General features: G+C 42.0%; 2 protein-coding genes across 3 annotated transcripts; one reads left to right on the top strand and one right to left on the bottom strand.

Moving 5' to 3' along the window:
* Nucleotides 1–1,387: 1,387 nt before the first annotated feature.
* tspan31 (tetraspanin 31) lies at nt 1,388–6,067 on the bottom strand. 2 transcript variants are annotated; one of them, XM_080853988.1, is made up of 6 exons: nt 5,928–6,067; nt 4,407–4,574; nt 4,040–4,120; nt 3,038–3,178; nt 2,753–2,911; nt 1,388–2,470 (listed from the first exon to the last, which is right to left on the bottom strand). In XM_080853988.1, the coding sequence occupies exons 1-6, from the start codon at nt 5,991–5,993 to the stop codon at nt 2,396–2,398; spliced, it is 690 nt and encodes a 229-aa protein (XP_080710114.1). In that variant the 5' UTR covers nt 5,994–6,067; the 3' UTR covers nt 1,388–2,395. The 2 variants fall into 2 exon arrangements, with proteins under 2 accessions (XP_080710114.1, XP_080710115.1); XM_080853989.1 differs by having other exon boundaries at nt 2,753–2,866.
* A 5,730-nt stretch (nt 6,068–11,797) lies between these two features.
* Nucleotides 11,798–25,263, top strand: agap2 (ArfGAP with GTPase domain, ankyrin repeat and PH domain 2; the record flags this gene model as incomplete). Its single annotated transcript, XM_080853551.1, has 19 exons — nt 11,798–12,791; nt 16,580–16,638; nt 16,821–16,908; nt 17,159–17,244; nt 17,635–17,776; nt 18,037–18,171; nt 18,603–18,724; nt 19,981–20,112; nt 20,675–20,758; nt 21,075–21,179; nt 21,358–21,517; nt 21,930–22,055; nt 22,384–22,515; nt 22,967–23,026; nt 23,133–23,284; nt 23,533–23,620; nt 23,791–24,017; nt 24,550–24,819; nt 25,051–25,263. The coding sequence occupies 19 exons, from the start codon at nt 11,798–11,800 to the stop codon at nt 25,261–25,263; spliced, it is 3,375 nt and encodes a 1,124-aa protein (XP_080709677.1).
* Between the last annotated feature and the right edge of the window lie 201 nt (nt 25,264–25,464).

Raw genomic sequence — 25,464 nt, 5'->3', positions numbered from 1 at the left:
TCAAACCTTGCCATCTCTACCAGTCCTGACCTAGTGTGGATACCAGAAGAATTACTAGACAGTTCAGCAGCGATTAGTCAGTTTTCTTTATCTCCCTGCTTCAGAGCAGAACCTGTAATCGTTACAAAACACCATGAATCCCTTATCATACACAGGTAATAAAACCACCCAAGACTTTGCTTTAATCTCACTAGTTTTAATTGGAAAACGTTTCAAAAATAGGTCAGAGAGAAGCAGTGCACATCAAGTTCATGGTTAGTACATCATGGGAAAATATGGTACACACGATAAATAGGAATAAACATAAATATGCCAAATCATCATCATCAAGTTTACATGTCATTTAGATGTAGAACAGAGTACCGGTGTTTTCCATGACTTTATCGCAATACACGCATTTGAAAATAATTCTTAATGGATTAAAACTGCTTAAACCAGACCCAAACAAATATTTTCACCTTTATAATTGGCATTTTACAAACAAAATTGCACACACGTTTTAACACTTTGTTACAAAAAAAGGCATAAGGGAAGAGCACAGTGTGACAAAAGGGAAAATTATTGGCAACATAAAGATACAGACAAACAAATATCAACATAATTAAGGAAACTAGATTAAGCCCATCAGTACATTGGAGTTGACTGTAGATTTAAAGCACTGTGAGTATCTTTACTGAGATAATCCTGTCTGGATCCAGTCATGCAAAATCAAACACATTTCACTTAGTGAAGGGGTCATCAATCTCACCCTTCAGATAACCCTGTGCAAACTGCTCCATGACCAACTTCACTTCATTTTTGTTAATGTCAATCAATGTCAGCCTTATCCTGTAATGTGATGAATCAACTGAACCTTCCCCACAGACACAGGACAACTCAACTGAGAACCTATACTGTAGTTTAGTGCTAACCGATGTCAATGACACTGCAGTGTTTATCTGTGGCTAAAATCAGCTCACGAGGAGTCCTTACTCAATCACTGCCAACACACACACACACAAACGAGGAGTCCTTACTCAATGACTGCCAAAACACACACACACACACACACACACACACAAGGAGTCTTTACTCCATTACTGCCAACACACACACACACACACACACACACACACACACACACACACACACACACACACACACACACACACACACACACACAGTCCTTACTCAATGACTGCCAAGTTTCTCTTAAATTCATGACTTCAAACCAAGGAGCCATCCAAGGAACCTTTTGTGCCTCACTTAAAACATACACACACACACACACACACACACACACACACACACACACACACACACACACACACACACACACACACACACACACACACACACACACACACACACACACACACACACACACACACACACACACACACACACACACACACACACACACACACACACACACACACACTCTACCCTCTTCCACTGAAATAACAACAAACACCATATTACAGCTGCAGTCTTGTTGGGAGGTTTAAAAAAAAAAATCCCACCTGAAAAAAACTAAACAAAAAAAAGACATGGCTCAGTCACAGAAGATTTTAAATATGTGTACTAAAATAAAAATGGAAATTATAAATCTAACATCCCAACATTTGGGGCAACAAACAAGACCAACACAATACACATTTCAAGTCTATCGCACAACTTCCATCACTTGAAACAGTCCATCATAACAACTCCCAACACTTACTACTAAAGAGTTGCTACAATTTACTAGCACTGTAATTATTTCCATCAAAACATGGGCACGTCTTCAGCCAATCTACTAGTTCTACCCATTCTAGGTCAAAGGTGATTCACTGATACAACATGTGTGATAAAACTTAGAACTTGCAACTACCTCAGGAGAATGCAAATGGAACTGTCTAGGGTAGGTGATACAGAGGAGCACACCTGATGTGAGGAGAAAAAAAAGCTCTACACTGGTCTGAAAACATGCACATACTAAATACTCTTGGCATGGCAGATTTGTCCGTTTGCATACACGATCCAGTGGCATTCACTCAAGTCAAGGAGGCTGCATTTTAGGAGGATGGCACTCACATGAGAATCAAGCCTCCTGCCATCCTGTCATACATGAGACCTTAGATGGTTCTGCGAGAGTGCATATTTATGCCTTTAGCACAGAATTAAAACAATAACAGTAAAACAGAGAAACATTTCTACGTTAGTGGCTGTTATAGGTGTGTGTGTGTGTGTCTGGTACAGCTTGGCACCTAAGTATTTCGGGGACAAGATTACAGGAAGGTGCATGGAGTCCAGTGTGAGTGTTTTGCTTTCATTTCCAATGCAGCCTGAGTGTGATCAGGGACTGTGTCTATCCAGCGCATTGACGAGTAATTGCTTTCCTACACTATTGCATGGTGAGTGCGTGTGCGCAAGACTATAAGAAAGCACTGGGGTTCGCTGCAGGGTCTTTCTGGTTCCTATAGCGAATGGCCAGCCAAACACCCAAAATCTAGGAGAACAACAGAAATCAAACGTTAGTTGTTTCATTTTTTTCACCGCATTTTCCCAATAAAGCAGATAAGAGGTTTTAATTTACAATCATATCAATACAGAGGGAGGTAAAGTGATTTAAAATAAGACAGAGCTTTCAGTCAAAGCAGATATTCAGTCTGTCATCACTACATTAAGTTTGCACAGAGAAATGGTTATAAATATCTGTATCGTGTTACATATTACTGTGCAAATGCGTGGAAAAGACAGTAAAGGAGAGGTGTCGTGCAGTCATGATTACCTCAGTGAAGCTGAAGAATAGGCCGACACCACCCAGGATCCTGAGCGACTCGGAGGCATGCTGGAGCATCATGTCGCCACAAGTCTGACATCCCGCTGCACTGCTTTTACAAGGCTTCAGAGGAGAGGCTTGTGTTACAGAGTGCAGAGCGACCCACTTCTAAAGCATTTAATTAACACAATTATCTGGCCATAAAACAAACCAGAGAATTCTTTTTTTGTAAACATTATGTAAAAAAGGCTTCCGTTTTAACACCATGCCAAATCAGTGGCCTTTAATCCTTACCACGGTACACCTCTCCCAGTCATTGTTGAACTGTATCTGATTTTGAGTGGTGTTGAGCAGCCCGCAGCAGTTCAGCTTGGTCTCTAGATCCAGTCTGGTTGGATCGCTCATAATGCCCCACGTGGAGTTCAGCAGCTTGCCCTGCAACGGTTCACACAGACTCAGGATTTTCTCACAGGAGCACAGACAAACGAAGGTCAATAAACAGAGCCGTGTTACAAGTCCTCTGTAGTACCCCAGCCAGTGGTCTTACTAACCAACTGTTACATTACTAGATTCCAATGCTGTTGTAAACTCTGTGTACACAGGATTCAAAGTAATGTAATTGTATCAAGTGCAAACATGCAGTCTTTCAATATATGAAAGTATAACATATGTTGAGTAGTATGACAAGATTGCATGTTATAAGGTCTGGTGTAAGACCTAGCCTGATACCTTAAACCAGCTAAACTATTTCAAAGCTTATCTATAAACAGTTATGACATGTCTGTCTGTCAAGGTTATTTTGAAGTAGGCTATGACTAGCTCTAGGTGACCTTGTGATGGCAAGGGAATCTATGGTGAAGAATTCTTCATTAAGGGTGAGCGTTAAGCCTTCTGCTGTAAGACTGCCCCCAGAAGATGCTCAAAACTATTCCATGCAGTAAGTCTGTAACTGATCCCTTATAAATTGTTCTAATAAAAGCGTTGGTACTTGTAGGTCAATGCAACTAATGAACAACAGTTGTGAGAAGTTAAATGTTAAAGGGGTACTTAACGATGCTCTTGATTAATGCTGCTCATGTGTTAATGACACACACAGCATGCCAATAACCACTACAAGGTAAGCACACAAGACTTTGCCAAGCTTGCTTAAAGCAAATCTAGCATCTAGCAGAACAGCCATTGTGCCATTAAAATCTGACAATTATGACAATTATGAATTATTATTATTATTATTATAACAGGTAATGATAAAGTTACTGTGATAAAGTAATCGTGATATATATGACAGCTACCAACCTGCTGCCCTTGATTCATAGCCAGGCAGGAGCACGACACTCCAAACTGAACCAGGAAGACAACGAACAGAATGACCATGTACTGCAAAAGAGTCCGTTAAGGGAGAAAGAAACCACTTTCACAGATGACCCAGTGCATTTTGGACAAAACCTTGAGGCAAAGAAAGTTAGTATGTTTGTATCAATAGCCATTAGGCCTAGTTTAGAACAGAGAACATCAATCACAGCAGCATTATGGCAAAAGCTTCACTCACATATAGAGATATGATCCATAAAAAAAAATATATGTATACATCCTAAATACTTTTATCCCTGTCCTGTCATATCTTATTTATTAAGGACTAACTGACTCAATGTGAAAAGGATACGAAGAATAGCATGACTTGGTGGTGGTGGATGGCACCGATAAGGCCCACAATGGCGATGAGCAGAAGGAAGACGCCAACAGCTATAACGCCTCCGATGATGTGGATGCTGGAAACTATGCCAAAGCCCTTTCCCCATGCTGCCACACCCACCAGCAGCAGGCCCACCAGCTGAGGTGTAGAGAGAAACACACATCATTATCTGATATCACAGAAACAAGCCACCAGGCATTTTTGCCTGTCTGGATGCACAACCTTAACTGTCATTACATACTGATCATAAGCAATAATGAGAGTATGGCTAACGATCCGTGTTTTTGTACCATAGGGGAGTTTCAGGCCATGTATAAAGGTATTTATTTTTACATCATTAAAATTACATCATCAACACGTTACAATTTGATCAATTCACTGAAATAATAACCCACAGAGCAGCTAGAGCCATCGCTACATAATCAAAATGCAAAACTGAATGCAACAGTGTTCAAGTACAAAGAGTTCAAGTACAAACAGCGCCAGTACTGACACAGTTCCTCTTATTTAACCAGGTCAGAGCCCGTAACTGTATGATGGTTAGGAATCAAACTGTACCCTTTTCACTGTTCTTTGGTGTTACCCAATCAGCCAACTGGCACTAACTGAGAATGTTAAAGTTTCTGAGCACCACCCTCCTAAACACGAATGTCTGCTGAAGTATTCAGGTCGCATTTTTCTAGGCCTAGCTAGACTGAGGCTCGCTGTGACCACTCCATAAGTGACCACTCCGCCTTATTCAATTAACGTGAAACAATGCTCGCTGTATGTCTCCACTTTAACTAACAGGATGGTATGAGGGGTGTTTTTTCAGTTAACGCGTTCAAGCCCCAGTCAATGGTACCGGTCAACTTTAGATAACGTGAGCATTTTATCATAAGTATAGTGCATGGTTGAACAAGATAAACACCTATTCATCAAATATTACTGCTACCGTTTTCTACCCATTCATATCACTTTAGCTAGATTAAGGTGCATTTAGGGCCAAACTAATGTCAACACACTATAATGACCATGCCGGCTAACTGGATTAGTAATTTAAGATAGTTATCTAGCAAGCTAGGTTTATGGGTTTTTAGTCTGTTTTAAATTACCAGCAAGACACCCATTCAAACAGCTAGCTGGCTAACTTTACTGTTAGTCAATAGCGGTTCACTATTTAGCGCTAACGTTGGCTTCCGATTTAGCCAGCCAGCTAAGCTAGCTAGCTTCATAGCTAGCCAACTGAGGTAGCTTGCTTACATAACTGTTCAGCTAAAACTATTCATATTATTCATACGAAATAATGGAATTCGCCAAAACACGTATTAGCCATGCCGAAAAGCCATTTCAGTTTCCGTTGAAAACGCTGCAAGAGAGATTCGCATGACTGGTTCACGTTAGCTAGATTGTTGGCTACTAAATTAGGCTAGCTTAGGTTAACAGCTGGATAGCTGGGTAACATCAGTCCTTACAGGCGTCTAGACCGTCTCTGGTAAACAGTAAACTTACCATGTACACAACATTAAGCGAGCACAAGGCATTTTTTGAGCAAGTAAATCCTCCACAGACCATCATTGACTGCGGTCCTATGCAAATCCCACCTACGTTGTAGTATAAGCCCCCTTTCCAGGGAAGTGGTAGAATGAAATTGTCTAGTATCTAACGTCACTTGCAAGCTCATGAGGCACGGGTGTAAAGAGGGTCGGGCTATTGCGTCACATACTGGTGACTAACGACCTTTGTGTTCATCGCGTGTACAGTCCAAAGCTGTTGTCCTTGTCCATTATGAAATGTAAAAAAGTAAGCACACATTTTCATAATCTAGTCAGAAATCATGTATAATGTTATTATGATGTTCAAAAATGTAGCAAAGCCTACACCTACCTGATGCTACCCACCTTGTCTAGCCAACATTCAATGATTTTAAACATCTTGTTTTGGTTATAGTTATGGTTATAGTATTTAGCCGGTGCTTTTGTCTAAAGTGATTTACAACACATTATAAGAAAACGAAATTAGACAACATAAATATATATTTTTTTAAGGAAGTAATACTAGATACCAATTATTATGATTATTAGTAATATCATGAAGATTATTATCATTATAATAATAATAATAACAAATACCGAAACCAAGAGAGTTGGACTCATGCAAACTAACTAATTAGTGAGATGATAATTAAAATAGGTGAATTTTTAAGCAGTGACCAGCAGAGGAGCATTTAGTTGGGGTCCAGTGAAGATGAATCGAGCTGGATGTTAATATTTAGTTGGCTGGAAATATGAGGAGCTCAGTTTTCAAAAGATTGAGCTAAAGGGGATGGCCCTCCATCTAAGCTGAAATATCACTGAGGTATGCAGAAATTTGAGCCGATATTGTGGAGTCATCCTAGGGGAAAGACCAGTAAAGTTGAGTGTCATCCACATAACAGTGATAGGAGAACCCATGGGACTGAATAATCTCACCTAAGTAAGTCGTGTAAATAGAAAAAAGGAGGGGTCCAAGTACCGATCCTTGAGGTACACCAGTTCCTGGAAAGGCCTGCATACATTAAACCAACATTATAATTTGAATTGTTTTTATTTTTCGAAAAAAACAAAAGCAAAATGTATATAGAATTTGAGGTGTCCTTTAAAAGGAGTCTGGATTGTATGCAGATGGAAATGTATGTTTTGCCCAGATAGCTCAAAATATTAGAAGTCATGAAAGAAACGTTCAGTGAACCATGTTACCATCAATTTAGGTTTGCCAACCTGAGCATGCTAGACCTATAAACATTATAGCATTAGATCTATTAGATCATCAAATCCACAGAATCATACTTGTAGGAGACATGTAAAATGTCATGTAAGCAGGCTTATGTGAGGCACAGAAATATGGGATTTTACATTTTTAATTAGTTACCTTTATAAAATATATCCTTAATTATGCACTACTTCCTGCTACAAACCCTTGAATGAATGAATCAGTTTTCAATAAATGATAAATATGCTCTCAAAACTTACCAAAATGTTCTTTGGGTCTTTTGATTTAATGTAATGGCAGAATAAATAAAGGTTAGACTTCAACACACCACGAAACGAAAGCCGTAGCTTCTACTAATTCAGCTGGGCCTCAGCAAGCCGTTACACTAAACCTCACCGCAAGATCCTGTTTGCACATGCACTTGAGCACTCAGTCAGCTTAGGTGAAATCAGGAAGTGCGTTCAAAAGCACGCAAAGGAAATTGACACAAACTGAGTGAGTCTCTTCCGTTCATGTTGTCCTGTACCTGACGGAGTTGGGCTTTTTTTTAAATTTCTGAATCCATGACATGGAGAGTGAGGCAGAGGGGTGAGATGGGCAGTGGATTGGGTCCAGTCACGGCAGATGCTCAACATGAATAGCAGAGTTAAAGGGGTTCACTCAGCATGAATAGCAGCGTTAAAGGGGCACACTCGAGTGCCATCAGAGCAGAGGTGAGGCGACATGATGGTGTCAAGAACAACATTAACAAAATCCTCAAGCAGCTGGAGAGGGTGACTGATCAGCAGCTCCGCACCGGCCTCAAGCTCTACCTCCACAGCATCCAAGGTGAGCACTCTGTAGTGGCGCCTTAGCGCTGTAGGGGCTCCCTGATACAGTGTAGTGACTTTACTTCTTACCTACACAATAAGGTAAAATGGTGGACACCAGCAGTCTGTGACTGTTTATAAAAGTGGATGAATATGGGTGGCTATGTGCAAAATGTAACGATACCAATTGCATTGATTTGGCAGTTCTTTATGTTCTGTTAACTGGCTGCAAATATATGCAAGGCAAATACTTAAAAACAATGAAAAAAAAATCAAGTGATTATCAGAACTCTCTTAAAGTGAAAAAAAAAAGTTTTAGTTGTCAAGAATGATCAAATTTGTCGGTAGGCTTCAGTCACGTACTTGTGGTCAATAAGTGGACATCATAGCATTTAAAATCTAGGTCATTCTGTGGACAGCTAGATCACATAGCGCCGTTGTCCTTAACTAATCTGTTAGTGTCTGAGTGCAGCCAGAGAACACACAAGTCTACCACAACATTTCCTGTCTCTCTTGCCTTTGAGGAGTTCAACTCCCAGATGGTGCCTTATGAACTCAAGTCAGGAGTTCATCAGCAAAGATCATATGCTACAGGAAAGGCCATTTGCTATTAAACTTTAGAACACGTAATGGTCGGGACTTCATTTCTGTGCATGCAGTGAGCATGGCCCAATTCTCTAGAAAAGCTTTGCAGTGAGCAATCATGTGTCGTAATGATAGCAGAATCGAGTTCCTGCCGTGCTATAGCCTACTTCCTGTGTCTGACGCTAAGTAGCTGGCCCCAAAAGCCACTTCCTGCCAGTCAAAGACACCACCTGCTGCTGATGCCTTTTTGCTCCGTGTCATTCCCCTTATCCCTTTGCTTAAAGGTGAAGCACTTTTGTTGCCAGAAAACAAAACCCTCCAATGGGACATATAAATATTTTATATAATGCATATTTGTCTTAATATAATGCATTTTCCCCCTAAAGATTCAAAAATATGCCCTGAAATGAAACAAAGTCACATGGAAAAAGCAATGTTACATAAAAATGAAATATTCTTTCTTTATTACCCCAGTAGTTTCATCAGGATTTCAGGTCTACAATGCATTGAGAACAAAGACCATACATTTTACCTTTAAGATCAAGACATATAGTTTAAAAAAGAATCCTCAAGGTATTGAGGTTGATAATAAGATAAGACACATCCCAGTCTGGTTTACTTCCGCTATCCCCTCACTAGCGTGAAAAGTGCTCTTAATTAAACCTTCTTGTCTGTAAAGTGCATTGCATTGCAGCAGTTCCTCACTCATTAGAGCAAAACTCTGCTATGCACACACTGAACACACATACACAGACACACACAGACACACAGACACACAGACACACAGACACACACACACACACACACACACACACACACACACACACACACACACACACACACACACACACACACACACACACACACACAGACACACACACGCACACATTCATAACGTGAAATTGGTACCGCTTACATTATTGATCTTCACTCACCCTATTTCACTAGCCAGTCTTTAATTGAGCACTGTAAGGAGCACCAGCCCCCTCTGTGGACTGTCTCACCTCCTTCCCCTTCTGGCTATTATTAGCATATCAATTACACCCCAACAGATGTCCAAAAAGGATTGCCTAGGTTTACAAGGTCAGAAGCCACTTCCCTTTTCTCACCAAAGATAGGGTTGTAATTATTACTATATGGGGGGGGGAAATAGTTGTCAAGTATTTTGTATAATGGAGATGCATCGATTTAAGGATCTTATAGTTATTATTTGAATGCCTGTCACAAATACAAGCGTGTGGAGCACATATGAGGTGTGTTCCTGACTGTGCGCCCCTAAAGACAATACACTTGCCAATTTCAGTCTAAAGATAACATTAATAAAGTAAAGAGGTGTAAACCAACATCTTGGACACAATCATTACTGTAAACTAGAGTAGCTTATGCCTCTTTCTCCGCTTCACGTCTCTCCCCACAGCCTCTAGCTTTTTTACACTCAAATACATAAATACACTAGATGTTATATTCAAACTAAATAAAATGATTTGACATGCATATCTTACACAATACATTTCTAACCAAAAATCACATACTTTGTATTGTGAATGCGCATTCATCTGCTTACGAAATGGTCAATGGCTTTAGCTGCAATATAAATCAAGTTGCATTCTGCTGATGAATGCACAGGAAAACAGATCAATACAGACATTATTGCCTGTACCAGCCACATACCCTGCATACAATGGAACAGTCACACAAATGCAGTCAGGGAAAAACAGCGCAAACACTAAAAAACCTGACTAGGTGCGATAGGGCTGCATACAAGCTCTTGCTATCTGAATGGCCCAAATGGGAGATAAATACTGACTGATAACACAACAGCACAATACTGAAATATATAAAGACAAAGTGCAGTAGAGGGTGAATGCCTAGTTTCCCTAATGAATCTGTTGTATTCGTGAAGCTCAAGAGGATTTTTTCTTTCTGTTCAGAGAGATGTTTTATTGACGCTGTTTTTCCTTTTTCTTTGGAGCCTTTCCCCGCCTCTTCCTAATGCATCAATGCCTTTCCCTTCCACATCAGGGAGAGGCAGAGGGGTGGGGGCATGGTGAGCAACAGAGAGCGAGGGCTGAGCACAGTCTGCTTTCTGACAGAGGGAGAATAAGAGGGTGGGGAGACAGCGCATTAACCAGACAGATAGTGAGGGAGTGAGAAAGAGGGAGCGTGTGTGTGTGTGACGAGAAGAGAGGAAGGCAGGGCTTCATGTGATGTGATGGGATGCATGGGCACCAGGGATATTCCTGAACACCACAGCTGCTCTGGTTCTCCTCATGTTGGACTCCTCCAGAGGTATGTGTTTGTGATCCATTTTCTCACCCCAGCAAAAACAAACTGCCTTTCATCGGGGGGCATGCAGCCGAACCAGCTGTATTAAACATCGTCAGTGCACAATGCGCCTGGAAGACCCACAGAGCCTGGAGGGCGGGATGGCCAGACACGCAGGGAGGATATTGCATTTTCTTCTGTCCCACTGGAATTACCATTAGCCTTTTTATCCCCCGCTCCTCTTCCTGCTCAGAAACTCATCTCATCTCTGCCTCCGTCTCACTCTGCCAGTCTGTCAACTGCCTGTCTCACCATTGCAGAGCGTGGTGCAAGACTTGGAGTGACACCCTGCAATCTGAACACCACAGCTGGCTCCACACTACCCCTACATCCCCCGATCATCTGAGAGGCTGCCTCTGGTAATTTATTCACACTGCGCGCACAAGATTTTGACTGTTGCTATGGAATCCTGTTGAAGAGGTAAAGATTTAGAGACTTGCATTTTTTTGTGGTTTTCTTCAATCTTTTTTGCAACCAGAACTGTACAGAGACAAATATCAAAGAGATCTATTGAATGAGGAGAACATTTGCATATAAGTGTCTTTCGCTCTCACTCTGGAGAAAGGAAACTGAAGAGTAAAGGATCTCACGTAGAAAACAAACCGTGACAACATTGATCTTGCAGCCATCAATCTGTGTTTGCTGGGAAATGTGACATTTTATTGGATAGATAAAAGGAAGTATCTGACATTGACAGATAAGATTCTGCTAAGGCTTCTAGAGCTGCTGAGACCTGGGAGGATGTGCATGTGTTCACTGGAATCAGCTTGAATGAAACTTTCTCCTGGAAAGGGTTCTTCACTCTGTCTCCCGAACATTGGATGAGTTCCTTAATAGAGAGAACCGAATCAATCATATTGATGCCCTGCCTAGATTTCTCCGTCTGCTGTCTGTTTTCCATGTTCTGAACTCATGAGCGATACACTGCAACAGCGGACCACCTACCTCATCTCCGTCACCCTGGTGAAGGTGGAGGCGGTTGAGGAGCATGGCGCCAGGCAAACCAGACCAACTCCTCATACGCTGGGAAGTGAAATTGGACAGAAGAGACCTGGAGCCCTGGTGGATGAGGGAGAGCCCCCACTGAGGCCGGATGCAGAGGAGGAGGCAGAACAGGGGGCTGGGAAATGCATCAAACTCAAGGAAGGGGAGCGAGTCCCCTCTACTGCCCTGCAGGCCACCTCTGCCGCCAAAACTGGAAGGAGTGAAGCGACACCCATCGTCAGAGATGATCAATCCAGCCACTTAGCAGACATGGGGACATCTGCCAGTCTCAACAAGAGTGACACCTCAGAGGGCACTAGCCATTGGCCAATGCCTCTGGAGAAGTCGCACGGCACTGCTGTTGGTGGCCCAGAGCTAAGGGAGACGAGGAAAAGCCGCTCCTCAAAAAGCCTGAACGGCGAGGACAAGGGGGTCAGAGTCAGTTTTCCAACCAGTGCATCTGAGGACACCGTGTCGTTCATGGGGCCTTACCGAGCCTCCTGGGATGAGAGTGGAAGCAGGGCGTTACACGAGAAGAACGCTAGAGACGAGGCACGGAGTGGGAGAAGCGCATCCGCTCAGGTGTACGGCAATGAGAAGGAAACCCAAGTAAATCCTCCCAGGCCACAGAAGCTAAAGATGGGCTCGTTATCTCTGCCAGCGCCCAACACTACTCAGGCCTCCAAGACCCTTAGGAAGGGAAAGAAGAGCCACACCCTGGACAACAGTGACCTGCGTTGCTTATCTGAGGAGCTCTTCCAGGGTCAGGCTGCAACCCATTCCCAAGCGCCCCAGTCCCATCGAGCCTCAGCCCGAGACCGTAAGATGCTGAAGTTTATCAGTGGTATTTTCAGCAAGAGCAGTCCCTCAACTGCTCCCGCAAAGCAGAGCTCTATGCAGAGAGAGTCCAGTGAGGAGGAAGGTACACATTTATCAGCAGTGAGCTGTGTGTTTGTGTGTGTGTGTGAGAGAGTGTGTGTGTGTGTGTGTTTGTGTGTGTGTGAGAGTGTGTGTGTGTGTGTGTGTGTGTGTGTGTGTGTGTGTATGTGTGTGTGTGTGTGTGTGTGTATGTAATCTACCATAGAGGAATTTGGTTTTGTTTTTTGAAACATGGGAGGTATTTGGATGAAAATAACATGCTGAATTTAGCTTTCGAATAAGCACAATATGTGATAATCTTTTTGTGTTCAGTTATTTGTCAGGATAGCTGTATTTTTCCCACCAGGAAGGGGCACTCTATATTGATCCAACACTAAATGAATGAAGGCCATCGTTAAAGTCGACAAATTCTCTATGTGTAGAATTTTCCGACCCTTTCCCAACTCAGTGCCCCCACCCCCACCCCCCAACCCCCTTAGCACTTTGCAGAAAACAAATTTGATAATACTCACTTCCTGGGAAACAGCAATTACAGCCAATGTCCTAATCCTGTCTTTGATGTTCCACCCACTGCCTGCTTTTCAGAATCATCCCTACCATGACAGTTTCTATCCTGCATCCTGCTTCGCTCATTTCCTGACCATGTCAAGTCCATTTCAGACGCTTACATTTCACAGGCCTCCATCCTTATAAAAATGGATCTACTTCGCAGAGAGAGGGAAATGCTTGACATGCTTGACAGAGCTGGTTAACGTTTACTTATAGATACATGATTTCCAAAGCCATAAAACTTCACAAGACCTGATTTAGGATCAGTGTCAGTTGGGAGGATAAAAATTTAAACCAATTCATTTTTTAAGTCACAAAAATAAGTTAGGATGCTCAGGCAAAGAGAAGAAGCCTGTTGTGACGAATGTGCAAAACTACAATCAGTCATATTCTTTAAGTCAATACAAACAGTTATTTGTCAGAGTTAAAATGTTATGAAAAATGTAGAGCTCCTTAAGAGGAGGGAAGTGATAAGGTCCTTCTAAATATTCAGGCGATTAAACACATAAATGTAGCAATCGTGAAGATAGCTAATTTAGGAGATCAATCTCAGACAAATTCCACCACACTCTGAACACCACACTCTCTTATTTGTGGAGCCTGACCTCCAGCATGTGAGTGTGTGTGTGTGTGTGTGTGTGTGTGTGTGTGTGTGTGTGTGTGTGTGTGTGTGTGTGTGTGTGTGTGTGTGTGTGTGTGTGTGTGTGTGTGTGTGTGAGAGAGAGAGAGAGAGTGTGAGAGTGTGACTGTGACTGTGTTTGTGTGTGTGTGCATTATGGAATGTGCACTCTCAATGTATTTGGATTTTCACTGAGCTCAAGAAAAAGGCTGGGGTTGGAGGACAGGTTGTTATGGCAACAGGATAAGGATGAGAGCTGCTGGTTGCATGGGTAACATGTCACAGTGTGTGCATGTGTGACTACGAGTGTGGGGCTGGGGGTGGGGATTGGGGATGTTGTTGGGAAGGGCAGCTGGGTTTGGAAGAGGAAAAAAAATCCACAAAAGGAAAGATTTTCCTCAATCCTTAAATATATGGTGTGCAGCACATTTGTATGCACAAAGCTTCATTCAGTTCAGAGGGCAGGGTGGGAATACCAGATTTGTACTGTCTACACTGGGTTTGGCTAAGAACCTCTCATATCTGTTGAGTAACAAAGACTTTATTTGAACGTAAAATTACTGATTTAGTAGAAATGTATTTCCTTCACTGGTGGTTTGCACGATTCAGACTATTTTTTTCCCCGCCCTAGCCATCTGCTTTGTCTCTGTCCTTTCATCTTCTCATGCCCTCGGTTTCACATCTGTGGTTTGATGTGCTTGGTCTGGGCAGCATGAAAGCCTGGCTTCCTAGCTGAAGGTGCTTAATGGCACTCTCCTACAATGTGGCTGAGAGTAGAGTGTCTTCCTCCCTCACTCACTCACTCACTCACTCAGTCACTCACTCACAGTCTGACTGACGACTAGTGTCACTATAGACAAAGGAAGAGAAACTGAGAAAGTGAGAGACTAAAAAGGAAAATGAAAGACAGAGAAGAGAGTTAGAAAGAGAGAGAGAGAGACAGAGGGAGAGAGAGAGAGAGAGAGAGAAGAGAGTAAGAAAGAGAGAGAGACAGAGGAAGAGAGAGAGAGAGAGAGAGAGCGAGCTACAGGCTGAGATAGATGTGACAGAAGATAACCCATCTATGCAGTGGTGCCAGAACACCTGCTGTGGCTGTTCAGCCACCTCGCTGTGCCTGCTGGCGTGTGTGGCTGGCTGCAGCTGGGGCCCAGCTGGGGTCACGTGCCTGAGTGTAGGACAGACACCATAGAGACAACCTTTAGAATAATGCCTGTGTGTAGGACAGACACCATAGAGACAACCTTTAGAATAATGCCTGTGTGTAGGACAGACACCATAGAGACAACCTTTAGAATAATGCCTGTGTGTAGGACAGACACCATAGAGACAACCTTTAGAATAAGGCCTGTGTGTAGGACAGACACCATAGATACAACCTTTAGAATAATGCCTGTGTGTAGGACAGACACCATAGAGACAACCTTTAGAATAATGCCTGTGTGTAGGACAGACACCATAGAGACAACCTTTAGAATAATGCCTGTGTGTAGGACAGACACCATAGAGACAACCTTTAGAATAATGCCTGTGTGTAGGACAGACACCATAGAGACAACCTTTAGAATAATGCCTGTGTGTAGGACAGACACCATAGAGACAACCTTTAGAATAATGCCTGTGTGTAGGACAGACACCATAGAGGCAACCTTTAGAATAATCACCCCCTATCACAACCACCCTCATCACTGACCTTTCTCAAGCATCACCCAAGGCCATTGCATTTCGACCTCCATGTTTACCCCACACGGTACACAATCCTGAGGGTGGGAGTAAGTAACATGCCCTCTGCACACAGCGGACGTGTGCTTTTAATTCAGAGATTTACGTTGAAATGAATGTTGAAAGGACTCAAATAGAGGAGTCTTGCACTTAGTACCACCATTGTGTGATACACAATCCATTTTGCCCCCCCCCCCCCCCCTTTAACAATTGAGGCAGATGGAATGAGTGAGACCACATCCACATGACAACGGAGTGTTTTGAAAACAACGTGTTTGCGTTTTCAAAACATTTAGGTAGTTTGTTTTTCGAATTCACCATCATCAACAGGGAAATGCAAAACGTCACCACACAAAAATCCCATTTCTTGCATAATATAAACTGCAAGTTATAACCTACAACTATACTAGATTATTATCAAAGGTAATGGGACTATGAGACAAAAGAAATCCTACAAATCCTATTTTTTGACATTAGCCAAACGGGGATTGAGTGAACAGAATTTCCCCAGTGAAGTTTTTTTTGAGCTGTAAAGTAAATGGCATGACTAAACAGTGCTGAAACACATCAATGCAGGTGTTTGTATTGACAACATGTGTATACAACCCCCCCTGGCCCCTATAAGGCCAATGCTGACATAGTCAGCCATTTGGGAGTTATCAACATCAAAATGGGCTGCCCACCCCCTCCATGAGTGTGAATTTGTATTTGCTGATTGAGACACATCATTCACAGGAGTTTACGTCCCCCTTTCATTTACAGGAGATTTTGCCAAGCAAGCATTTACTTCAAGGATTTGATTTGGTCACAGGTGTAGAAGGCTGTTTTTTTTGTCATTAGTGTATTATTATACTAAATTATTTAGTATGTCAGCACAGCATCACTGAATCAAGTTGACCAGCACTATCTCTGTTAACCATTCTCTTTGTGTCTCTCTTCTTTAGTGGCCTGTGGCAACAGTCAAGAATGGACTCTAAACCGCTCCATTCCAGAGCTGCGTTTGGCAAGTCAAACTTTGTGTGCCCTTACACAGTGACCACGTTTTAGATATCTATTGATGAGTTATTGCTTTGGGTGTAATATGTTCATAGTTTTCTAAACTATCTAAAATCTGTTGTTATACTAATTGAATTACAGCATGTAGTGGGCGAGTGCTTAAGGGATTGTACTATTTTATACCCACAGGGTGTGCTGGGAAGTCTACGGAGTGGCAAATCTGCACTGGTGAACAGGTATATCACTGGCAGCTACGTTCCTACGGAATGCTCTGACGGTAAGCATCTCCACACCTCCCTGTTCCTCTTGTCTGGGATTGTTGTTATTTGCAAAACATTGCGTCTTTTCATTGTTGTATACACTACCGTTCAAAAGTTTGGGGTCACCCAGAAAATGTCATGTTTTCCATGAAAACTCACACTTGTATTTATCAAATGAGTTGCAAAATGAATTTGAAAATATAGTCAAGACATTGACAAGGTTAGAAATAATGTTTTCTGTTTGAAATACTATATCTCATCTTTCAGGAGGAAGGTATAAAAAGGAGGTGTTGGTGGATGGCCAGAGTCATCTTTTACTAGTCAGGGAGGAGCCGGGGCTACCTGATGCGCAGGTGTGTGTGTGAGTGTTTGTGAGTGATAGAGACAGAGTGAGTGTCTTACTCTCATCATTACTCATCACTCCCTCTCTCTCTCTCTCTCTCTTTCTCTCTCTCTCTCTCTCTCTCTCTCTCTCCCTCTCCTCTCTCTCTCTCTCTCTCTCTCTCTCTCTCTCTCTCTCTCTCTCTCTCTCTCTCTCTCTCTCTCGTTCTCTCTCTCTCTCTCTCTCTCTCTCTCTCTCTCTCTTTCTTGTTCCTCACAATCTCTAAATCTAAATAAGGAATTATGAAAGATGGCTAATCAAAATTTAACATCAGTGTCTCTATTTCGTGTTGATAATTTCCCCTCTCTTTTCCTACCTGTCCTCCCTGCTTCTTTTTTCCTCCCTCCAATTGGGCTCACAGTTCAGCAACTGGGTGGATGCTGTTGTCTTTGTGTTTAGTTTGGAAAATGAAGCCAGCTTCCAAGAAGTGTACAAGAACTTCAGTGAACTCAACACCCACCGAAGCAACATTGATATCCCATTGATAGTGGTGGGCACTCAAGGTACGAGCATCCCTGACTTAATTTACATCATACAAATCTTTGCAATTCCAGCCCTAAACTGGTCATTGGTTTGACATAGGAATAGTGAATCATCATCTAAAACCAAACCATCTTGAGTATGCATAACACCTGTAGCAACAGTAGCCTTAAAAACTAACATCATATATATTTCTTCTTAACGATAACAGCCAAAAGTTGTTAGTAGTCCACAACATCCATATGTTTCTGGAACAAACGCAACTTCTCGTTCTTCCCAACAGACAAGATAAGTAGCACCAATCCCCGAGTGATCGAGGATAAACGTGCACGTCAGCTATCTGTGGATGTGAAGCGCTCATTGTATTATGAGACCTGTGCAACATACGGCCTCAATGTGGACAGAGTATTCACAGAGGGTGAGTCTGCCACAGCACATCTGGACAATTAATTATGCCCTCTTATGTAACTTGGGTCAATTCGTCTCTTCAATAGTATATATTTAAGACTGAAATTGCCCTGAAGGAGCTACAGTGTCTGTCATAAAAAAGAAATGCTTAACTATGATGGTCTGTTTTTTCCACCACCAGTACTGATTTAAAACAACAAAAAACATCTGACAGCTAGATGTGTAAGGACTTAGTGAGACAGTTTGGCATGAACAATGTCTTTTTAAGGATTTTCATCTAACACAATAAATAATTTTTCAATGTGAGTAACTTTTCACATGATGAGCTACGCCAGCTCTATTTTGGCATGCACAGTGCCACGGAAAGTGCCCAACTACATTCATCCAGATCCTTGCAGGTGGTAAAGAAATATGTTTTGACATTCTTTCATTTTTCCTTAGCTGCTCAGAAAGTTGTCGCAGGAAAGAAGCAGGCAGCCCTCCTGGCTGCCAGCAAATCCCTTCCAAACTCCCCCTGTCATTCTGCAGACTCAACACCATTGTCAGGACCTTACCATGGACAGGTAACAAGCCCAGCATTAAATATCCACCAGAAAAAATCATGTCAGATATCAGAATGTAAATGGAGATAGTAGTTTTTGTTAATAAAATAAGGCCCCTACTATGGCTACAGAACAGGTACTATAGTTAGTGCACTATTCCTACGCAATTAAATTACGTACCAAAGCGTCTGCTAAATAATGCTATGGAATTAGATTCCATACCAATAGTTTGAATATTATTGGTGCGGAATGTCTTTTCCATACCAGTAGTATACCTACTGCTGCCATGGATGAATTCTCCATGGATTTCTTTTTGTATTTCTTTTATTTGTTAAATCCCATTCTGTAGCATTAGGGAACATGGTGTTTGTCAGTGGAGAGGGGCAAAAGAACGGTTGCTTCCCCCACCATGGTGAATCCAGTGCGGTGCTGAGCCAACGTGAGGAGGGCAGTAAGGGCCCTGTGAGGCGCAGGTACCTCCAGTCGCTAGTGCTCCCTCTGAGGAATGGCCAATGGCCTTTGCCAGCGTGTATCCATAGCGTGACTTCGTCATTGTAGGCCATACGTTTACTAATCATTAGACTAGTCACTTTATATGTTTTTTGTAGGCAATATGTTATATGACTTTGTGATATGATATATTGATCAAAGGTATATGTAAAGTATTTTGCAGACACTTTCGTCCAAAGCAACTTATACTGCACCCTGCTTTGACTGGGAATTGAACCTAGGTGAAATACTTGGAAGGCAGCAACTAACCACTGTACCAAATTGGCATGAAGCACCAGAGGGCCCGGAATATTGACACAGATAATATTAAATAATAATAATACATTTTATTTAAATCCGTGCCAATAGTGGCATGGAATGCTGAATCAATAGTCACCTTGACAAAAAATGCTTTCAAACTCATAATATGTACTTCTAAAGGGCTGTAAAACATAAACAATGCTACAAATGCCTGAAATGAACTGCAAAGACATACATAAATGTTTTTTTTACATTCTTTATGTTCTCATAGTTCATTGAGAGTTGTTTGAGATACATTTTAGTTTTTCAACAACTACGGGATCAATTTAAAGCCATATCACTCAACACATCACAGTAGATGTTTGGATAACATTCATTCAATCCTTACCAAATGACTGTTGCCTCTGCAGTAACTGCCATCACTGTCCATCATTACCACTGTCTATACATCTTCACTGACTTCCGCCTTTCTTGTCTTTTTACATGTATCATCTCCATCATCCGTGTGCACCCTCCCCCACTCTCAGGCCAGTAATGGAAGTCAGAGTAGTGACATCTCCTCCTCACTGCCCTCCACTCCTGTGGTCGGTCATAGAGAGCTACGGGGAGAGGGAGGCTCTCAGAGAAATATCCCCCGTCGACGGACATCCCTTTTCGGGGTTAGTTCCTCTATCAGTTATATCCTTTACATCCGAGCAACCCTCTCTTACATAGCTGTGGTAAAATGCACAAAGAGGGCTGTACGAGCGGCGGTGGGTAAGCAAACCTATAGTAGTGAGAGTACATGTGAAGATGCTAGCTCTCCTGATCAGTTTTTGCTAGACCATCTGTGATTTATTCAATAATGTCTGGTATATTAAAAATATCTTTTGGTAAGTTTAGTCTGTGATGGGCATTAACACACATCATGCAAGCCATCCAAGGCTAGTGAGGATACATATTAGGTTAGTAATATCACAGCTCATGAGTTGTGGAGATGTGAATGTTTCTTTTTAAATAATTAACTATGGTCATTTGTCATTTTAAAAGGTAATGTGTAACTGCCAACAATAGGATATTTGCAGGCATTTAAGCTTTCACAACCCTCATCTCTGCCACCTAAAGTACCCATTCTCATATGACTTCTCTCATTTAATCTTTTATTCAGCCACCCTTTAATTCTCTCCATCTTTATCTTCGCTTCTTCTGTGGCTAATTTCACATCTGTGTATCTTATTTCAGAATCGTCGAGGCAGTGACTCAGAAAAGAAAACACCTGACAACAGGGGTGAAGTAGTCGGCATACGCTCAGTTACCATCAGACAGGTTAGCGTGTGTTACCCTTTCTGTGCTGGTTGAATACATATTATTTCAAAAATAATCAATTGCTCTTTTTAAAACACACATCAAAACACACCTGTTTAGGCAGGCCTATAACCTGTAACCTGTTACTGTATTATTCAATGTATTATTAACTGTTGTAAGGCGACCTTGGGTTTCTTGAAAGGCGCCCTATAAATAAAATATTATTATTATTATTATTATTATTATTATTATTATTATTATTTCGCAATGGCAATAACAAGGATTTAAAATATCATAGTCAATCCATTGTCTGACATTTATTCTTGCCGTCTGCTAGAGCATACTGTGGAAACGGGGTGGAAGTTCACTGAACAAGGACTGGAAGAAAAAGTTTGTTTCGCTGTCTAGCAATGGCATTCTGTCTTACTATTCAAGCCAAAATGTAAGTTCACAACTTTCAAATTTGTGTTATATTTTAATTGATTTATAGCATATGTGTTTATCTTATGAGCATGAGTCAGTGGTTTGCTTTACATAACTAAGGACACGGCTGACTGTAAGCAGGTGCTACCTAGGTCAACAAAGGCCATTTGTTTTAATGTCTATTTCTCTGCTTTCAGGACTACATGCAGAATGGGCATGGTAAAGAGGTCAATTTGTTGCATGTGACGGTCAAAGTCCCTGGTAAGCGCCCCCCTCGTGCTGTGACTCCTGGTGGCTCAATATGTGGCCTGAATGGAGCACTTAAGGATGGACCAGCCTCTGAAGGGACCACACCAAGTAAGCACGAGTGAGCTTCATGACTTTATGAACTGCTCCCTCCTTTCTTATGTAGGACAATAAAGAACTGATGATCATGCAGAGGTGATTTCTTTGGTGAGGGGAAGATTGTGATAGGCCTACTGTAAATACCTGAGACCATCCCATAATAACAATGCCTCATTTGGTCAACCGTGTAGGAAAGCTACTTAAATGTAGGTGGTAGATTTCTAAGCCAGTCCAATGACTCAAAGTAATGTAGATGTGAGTTCTATTGTCAGGATTGGTTGTAAAGGCACAGCATGGCTTTTGATTAGATGTCACCATTCACCACTTATATTTCAACAAATAAGTCGGGTAGTCTCATAACAAAATTATGAAATCATGTCTTGCCCTGCAACACCAACCAACAGCGGCCATTTTGTTTTCAAAGCTACGTTGTCAAGCTCTGCCAGCCTGCTGACTGTAGATGAAGGAACAGGAGCTGCCACCTCCCCTGCTGGAGAAGGTGGACTTCGACGGTGCCCTTCAACACTGTCCAATAGACACTTCCCTTCAGGTATGGGTCTCAGCTCAGATGTTAACTCCATGTCTAACATCAGCCTTTATCTTTCGCGTCCACACAGCATGAGTTACCTTCTAAACAGCTTGTCAGAATAAATGAAGAGGAATCTCAAAGCAAGGTTTTTATGGTAAAACTAAATAAAAATACATCTGCTTAAAGTCACAGGGTTGTCTTATTGGGTCCTTGGTTATTCTTAAAGAAAGTGATATAGTCGCAGCCACTCCTTTTCACCCACAAACCACTTCTAAAATCAGGAAATGTTTACTGCTCTGCATGATTTGAACACTCTAGAAATGTGTTAATATTTGTGTAATTTGCTCAGACACTGATGGAATGACCAGCATCGCTTCAGGGAAAGAACAGGTCCCAGCCTCCCCAATGACCAACAGGAAGAAGCCCACAAGGAAGAAAAGCATGAACCCCAAAGGGGATGCAGCCATGGGTCAAGCAGAGGGTAGGTTTATATGCAGTGAATGAAATCATCCAAGAAATAGATTCCTAATAGAACAGAGATGCTTAATGAATATGCATGTTTGGTAGTACACCATAGGCTCTGTCTGTAATCAGGGTTCCTTAAAGGTCAAAACCAAATTTCGGCCTCTTTTAACTTGTTCTGACATTGTGTTGGGTTAAACATTATTTTTGCGTTTACAATGTTTTTTTAAACTGTCTTGGTTTAAAATATCTTTAACCATTTGACTGAAAGGTGAACTCAAATCACTGCGCAAACATGATAACATTACTGGCTTTGCCCTGCTGATCTCACTGCTTCTCTACTCTCTTTCAACACTTTGAAATTGCAGACTCCTAAAATTAATCTTTCTTTTGCTGTCACAGCTGAATAATCACTCTTTTCTATGGCCCTCTTCCTTCTTCTGCTGCCCTGGACTAACCTTTTTCTGCAGCTAAGCGAAAAATGTGGAAATTAAAGAGTTTTGGTAGCTTGAAAAACATTCACAAGACAGGTAAAAAAAAAACATGCAAATAAAGATACACAGGCTGACTAGCAAAACCAAATCAACTGCTGACATTAGGGTCACAGTTCTAATTAATAATGTATTCATATTGCAGAGGAAGACAACGCTGACTTCATAATAATATCAAGCACAGGACAAACGTGGCACTTTGAAGCCACAAGTCAAGAGGAAAGAGATGCTTGGGTCCAAGCCATTGAGAGTCAGATCCTTGCCTGCCTGCAAGGCTGTGAAAGCAGCAGGCGTAAGGTAAAACATCTCGCCATTTTTGCTGGTTAAGCATGGAAACATTGTGATCCATGACCTTTTCTCTCCATTCCATGACTTGAAAATAATTGCCTTTCTGCCATAGAAAATATAACTTCCATTTATGATCCCTCACAATCATCATATTATATGCTATGCATCATATAATTAGTATTAGTATTTGTTTTCTTTAGCACTAAAGGTCAGTTTATGAAGACATGAAACAATCCATATGTGCTTGTTTGTTCTAGGCTCGGCGCAACAGCCAGAGTGAATTGGCCCTGCAAGCAATCCGTAATGCTAAAGGCAACAACCGCTGTGTGGACTGTGGAGCACCAAGTGGGTTCTCCTACTATACAGCATCCTGTACTTATAACCAGATGGCTAAATTACATCTGTGACCTATGGAAGTTCTGCAATACATCAGTGTTAGATACACACAGTGCATGAAAAATATTGAGGTATCAGACTGGTAATTGTTCATATTGTTTTATTAATATGCATTTCAGGTCCAACATGGGCAAGTCTTAACCTTGGAGCACTGATCTGTATCGAGTGCTCAGGCATCCATAGGAACCTGGGGACCCACCTGTCCCGTGTCCGCTCCTTGGACCTGGATGACCTTTCCCCTGAGCTCAGCCAAGTGCTAACAGCTATTGGGAACCACATGGCAAACAGTGTCTGGGAGAGCTGTACACAGGGGCGACAGAAGCCAACCCAAGAGGCCTCGAGGCGAGTGCAGATCCAGGAAATTGCTGTTCACATTATCCATTACACTAATGAGTCAGAGAGTGATCTGATTAGTTCTGCAAGTCCCTTCAATAATGACCCAGAGAAGGGCCATTATGAGGAACTTTAAAGTAACATTATGCAACAATTTTACCTTGAAATAACAGCAAGAGACCGAAAAAGAGTCAGTCACACTGACACGTGTACACTGTCCACTAGGGGGTCTTAAAGCGTATTTATGACAATGGTGTAAAAGTAAGCTACACTTCGCAACTTTAGGGGAGCTCAGTAGCTAAATAATATTACCAATTATTGCGTAATGGGGCCTTAATGGGGCGTAAATGGCATTGGTAATTGTTTGAAGTGGGTCTGTAGAAACCAGTGAAAGTAAAGCTGATAGTAATGATGAATAACTGTTGTTTCACTGTTGCTAAGGAGGAGAGGGAGACATGTAATTGTTTGAAGTGGGACTGTAGAAACCAGTGAAAGTAAAGCTGATAGTAATGATGAATAACTGTTGTTTCACTGTTGCTAGGGAGGAGAGGGAGACATGGATCCGAGCTAAGTATGAGCAGCGTGTCTTTGTAGCGCCCTTGGCTGCCCAAACTGAGGACAATGAGGGCTCCATGTCAGACTGGCTGCTCAGTGCCGTGGTCGAGAAGGACCTCCCACGCCTCCTGCTGCTCCTTGCCCACAGCAACAAGGAACAGATCAATGCCCCGTTGGTCAAGGCTTCGCCGCAGGCACGCACAGCCCTACATGCTGCTTGCCAGCTTGGAGAAGTGGTCATGACCCAACTGCTGGTCTGGGTGAGACAAGTTTGCCAAATCTAAAACCTTAGCCATGAAGAATCACACATATCATACAAGTTGTATACTTATAAATAGAGTTGACAAAAAAACGCATGCTCAACTGACATAACTGAAAAAGTAATACTTGGTTTGCATGAACCTACGAGATTTAATGCATCATAAGATATTTATTCTCCATAATTTAGGTTGAATTAAAAATCTAACGTCAAATTTTAACACTCTCTACAGTATGGAATTGATGTGAAGGCAAAAGGTCCACAAGGCCAGACAGCTTTGACCATGGCTCGCAACACAGGGAGCAGAGAGTGCGCTGAGCTTCTGCTACAATACGGCTGTCCAAATGAACTCTCTCCCACTCTGCCCACACCTAGCCTTTCCCGAAAGAGTAGCATCACCAGCCTGGGAAGAGTCAACTCCAGCAGGAGGAGGGAGAACTTCTGATGTTTTAAATGTACAGACATGGATATTGCATACATGGATCTGGAGAACTGGCAGAGAAATCAGATTAGTTTGTGAACAACTATATGAGTGTGTGTGTTTGTTTGTGTGTGTGTGTGGGAGAGAGAGAGAGAGATAGAAGAGAGAGCGAGAGAGACAGAAATAATAGAACACACTTCCTCTGTTGTCTTCTTTGAAATCTAC

The sequence above is a fragment of the Sprattus sprattus genome (assembly GCF_963457725.1).
Source record: "Sprattus sprattus genome assembly, chromosome: 16".
Classification (NCBI taxonomy): domain Eukaryota; kingdom Metazoa; phylum Chordata; class Actinopteri; order Clupeiformes; family Clupeidae; genus Sprattus; species Sprattus sprattus.
Note: the sequence above shows the minus strand (reverse complement) of the source record. Positions and strands in the feature narration are given on the sequence as shown.

Excerpts from the sequence above, each read along its gene's own strand:
- tspan31 (XM_080853988.1), bottom strand. The coding sequence starts at position 5,993 with ATGATGGTCTGTGGAGGATTTACTTGCTCAAAAAATGCCTTGTGCTCG. Across the intron at positions 4,575-5,927 it reads CGCTTAATGTTGTGTACATG|CTGGTGGGCCTGCTGCTGGT; the intron begins GTAAGTTTACTG and ends TCTACACCTCAG. Across the intron at positions 4,121-4,406 it reads ACCAAGTCATGCTATTCTTC|TACATGGTCATTCTGTTCGT; the intron begins GTATCCTTTTCA and ends ACTCTTTTGCAG.